The sequence below is a fragment of the Eumetopias jubatus genome, unplaced genomic scaffold, assembly GCF_037043125.1.
Source record: "Eumetopias jubatus isolate StellerSeaLion01/CBP00866 unplaced genomic scaffold, mEumJub1_p1.0 scaffold_16, whole genome shotgun sequence".
Taxonomy (NCBI): Eukaryota; Metazoa; Chordata; class Mammalia; order Carnivora; family Otariidae; genus Eumetopias; species Eumetopias jubatus.
The window spans coordinates 90,998,772-91,011,714 of NW_028274822.1; the positions used below are offsets into that span (position 1 = coordinate 90,998,772).

General features: G+C 46.9%; 1 protein-coding gene across 2 annotated transcripts in view; it reads left to right on the top strand.

Annotated features, from left to right (window-relative positions):
• The window catches only part of GLT1D1 (glycosyltransferase 1 domain containing 1), an 81,197-nt gene that overhangs the window by 11,764 nt on the left and 56,490 nt on the right, over positions 1–12,943 (top strand). For both annotated transcript variants that reach the window (XM_028089006.2, XM_088019633.1), the window contains exon 3: positions 8,732–8,837. In XM_028089006.2, the coding sequence (XP_027944807.1) occupies positions 8,732–8,837 (106 nt within the window). The remainder of the gene's footprint in view (positions 1–8,731; positions 8,838–12,943) is intronic.

Below are 12,943 nucleotides of genomic sequence, written 5' to 3' on the forward strand. Positions count from 1 at the left end.
GGCTCCTGCTCGGCGGGGAGCCTGCTTCTCCCTCTGCCTCTGCTGCTCCCCCTGCTCGTGCTCTCTCTCTGTCTGTCTCTCTCATGAATAAATAAATCTTTAAAAAAACACAACAGAGCTGAGATCTCAGTTCATCCTGTTGACCCGGTTCAAACCTGGAAGGATCACCCTCATCTTCTTTGCGTTGTCCTTCTTAGGGCCTCATTTTCCAAAAGGACGTAACTCTGCCGACAAGAATGGATGTGTGCTGAAGCCGTTGTACCGCCTCCCCAGAGAGCTGTCCTGAATGTCCTGATGTACAGCTCCTCACTCAGAGTATAATTTTCAAAAGTCAAACATACGCGCCTCTTAGAAACACAGAATGGGCACGTATGAAACATTTTATTCCACTGATTTACTAACAAGGCAAACACTAAGATCCTGAAGTAGCTTAAAGAGCACCTGAGGAACTGGGAGTTGAGTGGGTGCTTTAATGGAAAATATGAAACTAGGTTGCTAGGTTAGCTACGGAGCAGGGTCACGTGCGATGGGCCCTCCGGGACATTAGTCAGGGCTCTCCAGAGAGACGAGCCCAGGAGTCTGTGTGTACAGACACACAGAAGAGGAGATTTATCACGGAGACGGGCTTACGGGATGACGGAGGCCCAGAAGTCTCGCGGCCTGCCCTCTGGAAGCTGGAGACCCTTTCCGTCCGGGTCTGAAGGTCTGAGAATCTGCGACTGCTGGTGTCAGTCGCTGTTTGAGTCGGAAAGCCCGAGAGCTGGGAGCCGGCATGGGGGAAGATGGATGTCTCGGCTCAACCTCGCCCTTCTGCTCCAGAGGCCTTGAGCAGATGGGGTAACACCCACTTGCCTCAGTGAGGGCGGCCATCTTCCTCCCTCAGTCTGCCAATTCAAATGCTAGTCTCAGCCGGAAACACCCCCACAGACACATGCAGAAATAATGCTTTACCGGCTGTCTGGTTGTCCCTGAGCTCAAACATAGCGTTAACCATCACCACCGCACAGAAATGATTTACATCGCTACTTGACCCAGACCAGCAAAGTACGTATTTTTTTAAGTAAGCTCTACATCCAACATGGTACTTGCACTCGGAACCCTGAGATCCTGCCATTTGCAACAATGTGGATGGAACTGGAGGGTATTATGCTCAGCGAAATAAGTCAATCAGAGAAAGATAATTATCGTATGATCTCAGTCCTATGTGGGATTTAAGAAAGAAAACAGATGAACATAGGGAAAGGAAAGGAAAAATGACAAAAACAGAGAGGGAGGCAAACCATAAGAGACTCTTAATCATAGCAAACAAACAGGGTTGCTGGAGGGGAGGGGGGCTGGGGGAAGGGGTACCTGGGTGAGGGGCTTTAAGGAGGGCATGTGATGTAATGAGCACTGGGTGTTATACGAAACTGATGAGTCACTAAATTCTGCCCCCGGAACAAATAATACACTATATGCTAACTAAATTTAATTTAAATAAATTAAAAAAAAACAAACCCAGAGTCCAGTGCTCTCAGGCTGAGCCAGCCAGGCACCCCAAACTGCAAAGTATTTGATGCAACTTCACAGAGTGTGAGCTCTTAATTAGTAGTAAATAGTGAAGTTGAACAACAGTACCCTCTCTCTTAAAAACTTGACAGCTCAGTCCCCGGGGGACCCTAAAACACAGTTCCCTCGGTCACTGAAAGGACATGCACGCACCTCGTTTTGACTTCAGCTACAGCTGGGGGCTCTTTCTTCTTAACACTCCCGAGGCCGATGTGACTTCCGTGAAAGCACAGAGGCACCAAGTGAAGGCAGAAGAGACCACTGCGTTGTAGCTGACCGATGAGTGCCTTTTCGCAAACGTGGATTAACTGACATGGCAGTGGCATCACATTTCAGGAGGCGGGATGTCATTTGAGGGCCAAAATGATCTACGGTCATCTTCATAGGAGAATGGAGCTTCCGTCAGCAGAATGTGCCAAGCTTCGGAAATTTCCGGCAGTCTCATTGCTAAAGGTGACTTTCTGCCTCACTTCCTCTTCCTGCTCTCCCTCCCACCTCCTGCCCGCAACAGGGAGCTGGGGCTCACTGGCTGGGGCCTCACTGGATGCTCGCTTCCTGCCTGGGCACATTGGACAAGGTGCTGTTTTTAAAATCTAAGCTGCTACATGCCCACTTCAGTCTCCCCCCAGCACAGAGTGAATGTAACTAAATGATCAAGCACAAAAAGGAAACCTTTGTCCCACTTCTCATTCCAGCTGTCTAATTTGTTATCCGTGGAGACAACTAGTTATCATTTCCTTGTGTATTCTCCTGGAAATGTATTACAGGGACTGTGCTAGTTATCTGTCATTATGTAACAAATTACCCCCGAAAGTGAGTGACTTGCATTTATATGTAATAGTTTCCGTGGGTGACTAGTAGTGAGTGACTTGCATTTATATGCATTTATATGTAATATAATGCATTTATATGTAATAGTTTCCGTGGGTGACTAGTAGTGACTTGCATTTATATGCATTTATATGTAATATAATGCATTTATATGTAATAGTTTCCGTGAGTCTGGAATTCAGAAACAGCTGTGCTGATTCTGTCTCAGGGTCTCTGGTGAGGCTGTAGTCAAGACCACGTAGGATGTGCTCCGGCTGAGGCTGAGTCATCTGGAGGCCCGACTGGTCCCACACGAGCCACCTGCTGTCAGCAGGAGGCCCCAGTTTCTCACCACGTGGGCCTCTGCCGAGGTTGCTGAGTGTCCTCAAGACATGGCAGCCAGCTTCTCCAAGAGACAGCCATCGAAGGGAAAGCGCATTGGAAGCTGATTGGCCTATTATGGCCCATCCTTGGAAGCCCTAGGTTCCAGAGCATCTCCTGCTTACACCAATCAGCCCTCTGGGGCATGGGAGGGGACGTCATTGAGCGTGACCACCAGGGGCTGGCCTCCATGTAAGCCCAGGCACATATCTGTACGTATCTCCTCCTTGAAAAAAAACATGAGTGGGAGCATGCTATAAATAGCGTCTTGCTTTTTACCACGATGCATCTGGAGATTTTTCTGCAGCCACACGTGTACAGATCTGCCTCCTTCTGTCAATGCTTGCAGAACCTTCCAAGCATGGGAACACCCATCATCTTGCCAGTCTTCGATTAAGGGACATCGGAGTTGTCTTCCATGTTTTTCTCCCACAGTCATGGCAGCGAATATCTCTGTATGGACGTCTCAGCTTAGGAACCTTTGAGAATCTACCTGTGTCTCCTTATCTTTGCAACCCCGCTTGAACCATCAGCACAAACTGCTTCTATCAGTGGGGATGGTGTTCGTGAAAGTCTTACTCCCAAGAGCTCTTTTCCTCTGAAAAAGCATGACTTGGGATTCTGTTGCAAGTGTCCTGGGAAACAGAGTCTGAGGTCGATCTCAAAATAGGAAGGAAGTGCAGGGGCCAGGGTACCGTTCATAGCTCTTAAAGCTCTTGGAAGTCTTTACAAGGTTGTCACTGACCGTTGTAGGTCAGTTTTGCACTCATAAGCCTTCAGGCACTAGAGTTGGTGAGATCTGTTTACCATCAGGTGTATTATTGTCCATCAAACTATGTGTTTTTAATGTCTTGCACACATACACGTGGAGTATGCTCTATGTCCACAAATGGGAGGACGCTGTAAGTACACACAGCTGAGTGATCTTTCCAAATCAGCAGAGCTCCTCCTGCCCTTTTTCCTGGCTGTGTGGTATTCCACCAGAAGAATGCACCATGTTTATTAAAAATCTGTCTCATGTTTTGCTATTGCAGGTAAGGCCACAGCAAGTTTGATTGTATTTTTTACTTTGTTCTGGGGGGATTTTGGTGGATTAAATTCCTCGAATAACCTGTGGCCAGAGGACTGTGTATCTTTCATTGGGATTGACAGGGACATGCCCCAGAAAGGTCAGTCCAGTCCGTGCTCAACCAACAGACAGAAGGACCTGTTTCCTCTCACTCTGGTCATATCACCAGGTTTTCTCCTTCAAAGTCCAGTTCTTCTCCATTTTGCCATTTCTTGGCCTTTGCTTCAACTAAATGGAGGAAAACCACAAAGTCAGCTAAAGCTTTGCCTCTCTCACAAGTGGTAGGAGGGGAGAAGCCCTCTCTAGAACCCGTGGCACGAGGGGACCGGGTCTTCCTGCTTTGGTCTAACAAATGCCAGGACCCGAAGCGGCACCACTGTTAGTAAACTTAGTCTGACTTCGGCTTATCCCCAGTTGTCGTCTCCATGGTCTTTACGTATTCCTCAAGCTCATCTCTTTGAAAGCACCCTCTCCCTGAGCAGCCAGCCATGAACAGCATCACAGCCGCCGTCGGCAGGTAGAGCAGGTGCTGCACACCTTGTGATTCTCACCCGATGCATCGAGGGGCCTCTGTCTCCTCCGTTCTCTACGCTGAGCTGCCCTGTGCTGACAGCCGGCGGGGCATGATTTCCGACATTTCTAAGTCTTCCATGGATTCAGCTATTACAGATTTTAAAGATATATATTTTTTAAGATTTGTTTATTTTAGACAGGGAGAGAGCATGAGTGGGAGGGGCAGAGGGAGAGGATCTCAAGCCGACTCCATGTTCAGCGCAGAGCCCAACTCGGGGCTCGATCTCACGACCTTAAGATCACAACCTGAGCCAAAACTAAGAGTCGGACACTTAACCGACGGCACCACCCAGGCACCCCTAGATGAAACTGTATTAAAATATAGAGCATTTAATGATTAAAAAAAAAAGTTACATGATTTAGAAACTTCCCACAAGTACAAAGAAGGAAATAGAGCCCCTTGAATTTCACTACCCAGATGTGCCTGCTATTTCCTGGACGTATTCGGTTTTACCGATTTTGTGTTTTTCTTCAAAATTAACTTTACAGAAAAAAGATCCACTCTTACAATATAAACTTGCAACTTCTTTTAAAGTAATATTAATTGATGGTTCCTGGGCTAAGCACCGTGGATGCTGTGTCTGACATTCTCATCTTTCTCTGCAATTTGTGGCTGTATTTCTAAAATCGCGATTGTACCACAGTGTAGCAACCTGTCTTACCTACTGGTGTCAGGAACACTTCCGCCGTCATTGAATGGCCTTTGACGGCATGACTAGGAACAGTCATATCTATCTGTTTGCACTACCCCCCTCAATTGTAAACGACGTTGTGATGAGCAGGCGTCTGCAGAGCCCGTTCACTTTAGGATTTTCTAAGTGTAGCACGGCCTCCCCACAGGATGTATCTGTGCATTTTTACTGCAGATACATATTGGCAATTAATAACTGGCCACACTTACATGTCTGTGCATAGTAAATATATCTAAATAAAACCTTAACGGCATGGACAAATGGAAGCTTGCTTTTCTTTTTAAAAACCAGTATTTTCTGAGTGAATAATTAAGTAAATAAAATTGCTAAGAAGAATATTCAAGCGATGAGAAATAGCGCCGTAACAATATTAATATTTATTGTAGCTATTTTGCAGGCACAATGCAAGTATTTTTTTTCTAAATATGAATCTTAATGTTTTATTTAAGTCATGGACCAATTACCAGACTAATTTTGAAGTAACAGGTTGCCCGTGTTCTTCCGTCTTGGACATGTCTGTGAAGGGCGTTCGACGTGTACACCTACCGGTCTTTCAAGTGCATGGGAAGAGAACTTTGTACCTATTCCCCGTCTAAAACGTAACAGAAGTCTGCTCCCATGCAGGATGCTTCCTGGGCTCTCCTTCATCTGGCATAAATGGCACACAAAGAAAACGTGCCCCGTGATCCGACAGTGGCAGAAAACTGGATGAGAAGCACTTTCATGAAGCTCTTTCTTTTTCTCATTGAGAATCGGCTTCAGGCTTGAACCTGCTGAGGAAGCAGGTGAAGTCAGGTGGCTGATTAAAGAGCCAGGTTCAGGAAACTGTGATGTTTTTTCTCAGCAGACTTCTGGGAATGACAAATTTTCAGCAGAGGCACCGATCGATGAAATAGGGCCAGTTGCTTGGGCGGCTCCAAGTAAATGCACTTGGGAAGTAGTTTGCAGACCACTTTTCAGGCTCAGTTCATTTCCACAAAGGCTGTTTGAAGATTTAACTTGTAGCAGGCATTGTATCAGGAGCAAGGGGTACAAAATTAATAAGCCATGGTGCCTGTTCTCGAGGATTTTCCAGTCTACAAATCAATCCTAAAGCCTATGATACGTGGTACGGCATTGGAGTGGGGGGATTTACTTCCGATGGACCCGGAGAAGACTTCAGAGAGGAGGGCATGCCTGAGTGAGGTTTTGAAGGGTCAGTAGGAGTTTGCAGACATTTTATATGCATCATGCTGTAGCAGAGGACTTCTAGAATTTTCCACTCATAATTATGGATGCATTGCCATTAAGACTAACACGCTAACTTATTTAAAGCTTTGTCTTCTCATCAATAGAATGAATATTGAAAAAATAGGAAAGCAAATGAAATATCCCACATTCCATTCCCCCGAGTGCTAATTTAATTCAGAGAGCTTCTGGATTTATATATTTACAAAACGTGTTCGGCGGAAAGCACGGTGACACCAGTATCACATACAGAGTCCGTCCTGTGTGTGTGCGTCATATGTACTGAGTCATTTAACTGCACGGGTAAGTCAGCTAATTAGCTTGACCTCCATTTCACAGATGAGATGGCTGAGGTTCAGAGAAACCTGGTGACTCGCTCAAGGTTGTACATTTTCCAAGTGGAGAACCAGATTCTGACCCAGGATGGTGTGGAGTCAAAGTCTGACGTTTTTTCTTACTCAGTTTGATTTGATGTATTTGAGCGGTTGCCAGTAGGCAGGCCGCTCGCAGGCCGATCACTTAATTACTGAATGTTCTCATAACTTTGGAGCAGCGTCTGTGGTGCTCGGTGTGTATCTTTCTGGTGTCTACTGTTCTGTCTTTGGAGATTTCACTGAAAAAATGCTTTTTCTGCGATTTCTCTGACCCTAATTTTCCTAAACTGGCAGTTTTTATGGGGGGGAGGTGCTGTATTAGTTTCCTATTGCGTTGTCACGATTTACCACAAACCCAGTGGCATAAAACACACGTTTGTTGTCCTCTAGCTCAAGGTCAGAAAGCGGAAATGGGTCTCACGCGGCTAAAACCAAGATGTTGGCGGGACTGTGTTTCTGTGTGGAGTCTTCTGTGGCAAATCCGCTTCCTTATTTTCCGCCTCCTGGAGGGACCCACACTCCCTGGTTCATGGACCCTCCCAACCTCAGAGTCCGCACCGGCCAGGCCAGTGCCCCCCCACCAGACACGGCAGCTCAGGGAGCTCCTCCTCTGCCTGCCTCCTCCACATGTAAGGACCCCGTGATTACACTGCCCCACCTGGGTGGTCCAGGATAATCTCTCCCATTCAGGGTTAGCTGACTGGCACCCTCAATTCTAAATAGCCTAATTTGCCTTTCCCCTGAAACATTTCTAGGATCCAGGAATTAGGAACAGACATCTTTGGGGGTCATTATTCTTCCCACCTCACATCTCTCTCCGGCCCCCAGAGCTTCGTGTCAGTCCTACATGCTAAACCCGTTCACTGTCTCTCAACATCCCCCTGTGTGCTGCGTATTCGTTCATTGAGTTTATATACACACACACACACACACACACATGAATGTTTATCATTTTTACACAATACATGCATACTCTGTTAACCAGCTTGCACTTGATTTTTCTCATGTGATAGATTTTTTTCAGTCTTTTTATGTCTGTGTACACATACACACAACCCCATATGCTTCCATTTTTTCTTTTTTTTTTAAAGGCTGGTCTTCACCAACGTGTCTGAGTTGTTTTCCGTCTTTTGCTCTTCCTAGCAGCCTCGCTGTGCCTGTGGGTGCTACTGTTGGGCTTTAGTATCTAGAGGCTGAATTCGTAGCCATCAGATTCCAGGGGAAGAGCCACCTCACCAGAGAGAAAAAAGAGAATCTGCTCATTTGCATTGACAGGAATAATTCTAAGGCAAATAAAAGGAAAGAAGAGTACCCTTTGAGGGACCTACTGAATCTCAGGAGGGATCGCTCGTTCGAAAAAGCCCTCTCAGGTCTGGTCGAGTTGGTGGTTTGCCAACCAGTGTCTCTTGAAATTTTTGGTTGACCTTTGGAAGTCCCTTTGGAGTGGCTTCTGCCGAGCACATCATTTAGCTCGATCTGTGCACGCCTGATGCCTCATTTGTCTGTGCTCATCAAACGTCCCTTGACTAAGCCTGTCACCGGCACAGAACAGACTTGCTCCCTGGTGAATCCACCCACACGTCACACACACTTGTGTGTAGTTCGCAGGACAAAGAGCTGCATGCTCCCTGAAGTCATCGTGGCCTGGGTGCCTGACATCTCCCCTGGGTCCTCGGGACCACGGCACCTGCTGCTGGCATCCCCAGCCGGGCTGCATTTAACCTGCTCTTTTTCTGTCATAAATGCTCATTTCCCGGGAGCAATCAGCTTGGTTTTGATAGATGGCGGCCAGCACTATTTTTCATTTGTTAAAATGTAAAGCTAATTGATTTTAAATGGTGCTGGCACCAGGGGTCTGACATGATTAATCCCCATGTCCTGTTATGTATAATAGTCATTCCTATTCTGCTCCTCAGGTAAGCTGGAGAAAATGAAACAAACACCAAAACACGGTCCCCCAAGTTGAGGGAACACGGTTTCACATTTGCTCTGGGACGGGATGGCGAGGGCTGTTTCCAAAGCTACGCTCTGCTTCGTTAACTGTCGTAATTTTGCAGGTCATGGAATCCCTTTTGGAATCATCTTTGGTGGAACTGATTTAAATGAAGATGTTAACCAGAGAGAAAAAAATGAAGTGATGGGAAAGGTCCTCGAAGAAGCCAGGTAATGCCAAAGAGAACCTCACAGGAGTTAAGCATTTGGGGGGAGTTCGCTGAAACCAAAAGATTAGGAAGGCTGTTGTCTGGGAGATTCCCATCTTACCATAATAAAGCCAGTCTCTTTTTCTCATTTCATTTTTTTTCCTTTCATTTGCACATTTTAATTTTGCCACGAAGAGTCACGGTAAACAACTTCTTGTATGGGAATAACTGTTCAGCGACAGTTCACTTTGGGCCAACCTCCTCAGTAGTCCTGCCGGGGGACGGCGCCGCACTGTGGTCCGCTTAGGGAACGGCACACACCGACTCCAGCTCCTTGAGCACATGCATCAGCATGGACTCTGAATGTTTGGGGCCTGGCTCGGAACTCCGTGGATTTCTGAGCTCTGTAAAACCGTCTGGGAGGGGGTCACAGTGGGCATTTGGGGCAGGACAGTCATTCATCGTGGGGGCCCTGCTGCACGTCCCGGAGCCCAGCTGGTCACTGCCCGTCGGCGACACCTGCCGGCCGCTGCAGCTGCCGTCGGACATGTTTCTAGCCCCTGGGGTGGGGAGTTGCCGCCCCAGTCCAGAATCCGGAGCTGCACTCCCCAACGTTTCCCTTGTCCGGGCACACTTGGAAAATCATATTTGTAGAGCATTGTGAGCTAGAAGGACAGGCGGGGAAATCACCCCCATTCCTCTGTAACATGAAGATGATCATAACACGTAACATAACAACAGTATAGAAATCCTCTATGTCCATATGAAAGTTGTTTAAAAAGAAGTCAAAACAAAACCCAAATAGTCACTTGGCCTAAAGCCAAGAGCTCTTCTGTTCATCAGTGAAGAGGCGGCTGGCAGGCTTCCTGGGGTGATTCCACGGAAGGGTCGAGACAGTGCCACGTGGTCTGTCCCTCCCGGGCCACAGAGCAAGTCTTACCTGACCGTGGAATCACCCTGAACCCAAAGTTTACCAAGACCTCAACCTCTCAGCTCTTGTAAATTTTTGAATCGTTGTAAAAACAAAACAAAACAAAACAAAAACAATACAAAGCAGGCGATCGATTTTTTTTTTTTTTTGATGTGGACAAACCGCTTTATTAGTTATTTAAAAAACCACTTGGTTGGGGCGCCTGGGTGGCTCAGTTGTTAAGCGTCTGCCTTCGGCTCAGGTCATGGTCCCAGGGTCCTGGATCGAGCCCCGCATCGGGCTCCCTGCTCGGCGGGGAGTCTGCTTCTCCCTCTCCCGCTCCCCCTGCTTGTGTTCCCTCTCTCGCTGTGTCTCTCTCTGTCAAATGAATAAATAAAATCTTAAAAAAAATAAAAATAAAAAACCACTTGGTTGAGGCATGACTGACATGCAAAGAGCTGTATTTAATGTATGTAAACAGCTCGATGAGTTTGAAGATGAGTCTCCGTCAGTGAAACCATCATCAGGGTCTGTGGCATAAACACCTCGGTCCCCTCCGAGAGCTTCCTCCCACCCTCTCTGTTATTATGATCGTGATAAGCGCACTTCACATGAAATCTACCCTCTTCGCAAACTCCTAAGTGTCCCTTACAGCATCGTGAACTGAGGAGGCCTCCAGGACCTGCTCACCTTGTACCAGTGAAACCTCGTGCCCTTGGATGAATCTCTTCCCGCTCCTGCCTCCCCCGGCTCCCGGCCACCACCATCCTACTGTCTGCTTCTAGGAGTTGGATGATTTTAGATTCTCACATCAGTGGGATCATATACAATATCTGTCCTTCTATGTCTGGCTCACTTCGCTGAGCGTCATGTCCTCCAGGTTCAGCCGTGTGGTTGCAAATGGCAGGATTTCCTCTTTCTTCAAGGCGCAATGATATTCCAGTGTATGTGTTTACTACACTTTATCCATTTGTCTGTCCATGGACACTTAGGTTGCTCCCATGCCCCCCAATGAATGGCCAACCACGAAATGTCTGTGGCTCATCTCTAACCCTCTCGCGGCTGAGAAGGGTGTTCAGGGAATCCAGAACTCTGCGTCTTTCTGTCCCTGGAGCGTCCCTGATCCTTTACAAAGGATGCACTCCAGGTTCTAGGGTACAGCCCAAGGCAACCCCATCGCCTTTTCCTATGGCGGGAGTCAGTCTTGCTCCTGAAAACTAGGGTTACTGTGGGATATAATTCCATTTCAGGACCCACTTCTTCCTGAGAACTTCCTGGACATAAATGTGGCCATACAACCTTGTCCGAATAAAGTGCGCCAGTGTGCGCATCAGATGGAGAGACAGAATTACAGTAAACAAAGGTAGACAGAGTTTGGGTCGATCTTGAAACGTGATCTGCCATGATAGGTTTTCTCGATGTTGTTGCTCTTAGACTCTGAAAATTAATTACCTTTTGATTCATGCAGTTTGCACTGTCTTACGGAAGGGAAATAATTCTGCTAGGTAGAAATGATATTGAATGAATTCATCTTATGGATTATTGTTAGCATTATTCATTGCATTATTATTAAAACACATTGAATTTCATTTGGGAGGAGTATTGATTGAAATCAGTGGGCAGGGAAGTCAGATGAATCCTAGATTTCTTGTCAGACAGCGTACAGCGTACTTTTCTGTAAAATAAAGTATTGAACTTGTCTCACTTTATAATGAGTTTCATTTTTAATTAAATACTTTTAAATAGTTACATTTTTCTTATGAGGTATATTTTTGAACTTTTTTTTGTATTTAAAACTTTTTTTCTGTATGATATAGTATTGAAATTACTTCAGCATCAGCTTTTGGCTTGTATTATAATATGATAAGTATTTGGTAATTATGAATACCAAATTAGGTAAGGAGTTTGAAACTTGTGGAAGTTGTTTTGTGAAGGATCATCCGGGTGCACCTTAGAAAAACTTAATATTGCCCACAAATGAGCAAAAGAGAGTTTATATGAAATAAATTGCCTAAGAAATAGTTTCACAATTAGGAAATATATAGCACATGACAGGTTAGACCATGTGAAATTATAGGTCAAAATGGCTCAGTATCAGTCATTTCATACAGTTATTCCTGAAGATTTTTTTGACCAACAAAATCACATGTGAAAGTGAGTACATTTTGAAATGGCAATATTCATCCCGCAGGGCAAAAGTGGTAGTTTTACATTTTTTGCTAAGAAATGTGCTATTTTTAATTTATTTTCTGAGGATTGTGGGGTCAGAAACCCTCTTATTGGTCATCGCCTAGGTAGGTGCGTATAAACCCAGGGCCGGGGTCTCTGTAGGGAGGGGCCGCAAGGACGAAGGTGTTACCTGCCACTCCGGGATAAACGGAAACGAGCAAGCTCACTCGGTCCGCCCGCTGACTCCCGAAACGTGTCCGTGTGCACTCTTCCTGAGGAAGGCCTCTCCGAGGCTCTCCTTGTCCGCTCTGGTCTTCAGCCGGGCCGTAGATCCCCGACGCCTGGTCCGGCGCGAACGGGGCATGCCGCCGGACAGGGTGACGGGCTGGGGACAGTAACAACAGCTGCTGGGCGGGGGTGCCCGAGCGCCTCTTCCGCGGTCAGCACCATGCACCTGATCTTCCTTCTTCCCTTGCTCTGACCCACGTCCTGTTGGAATGTAAGGCAGGACTCCCATCCGTGCACTTGTTCATTTATTCAGTCTGTGGGCATTTTTGCCTGCCTGCTGGGTGCCAGGCAGGTGCTGGGGGAGTCACAGCGCACAGAGCGACGTCCCAGCCCATGCGGGGCAGGCGTGGGGAGGCGGTCATGCTTGCCAAAGGAGCGGATCAACCTTCCATGAGCGATCCTCAGGCTGCACTGTGCATTTATCTAGAGACGCTGTTATGGGGTGAAAGGCGTGATCCTCTTGTCATTGATCTTATTCTGTGCTCCCCAGTTTTTCTCTACTTTTGGGGTCTCCTCTTTTTTTCTTTTCTTTTTTGTAGGTTTGAAGCTGTCCAGTAGTCTGGTCGCTGGCCACGTGGGGTGCTCGAAACCCTTGCGGAAGTCATGGCGGTCGTGTTAGTCCTGGTAGAAAACAGTAACAGGAACTATCCGTTGGGTGTTGAATTCCCTGGGGACCAGGAGCCGCGGTGGCAGCTTACACACACCGTGCTCCTTGTTGGCGCCTCACGGTTTCCCACGAAGGAAGGTCCCTGCACTGTCCT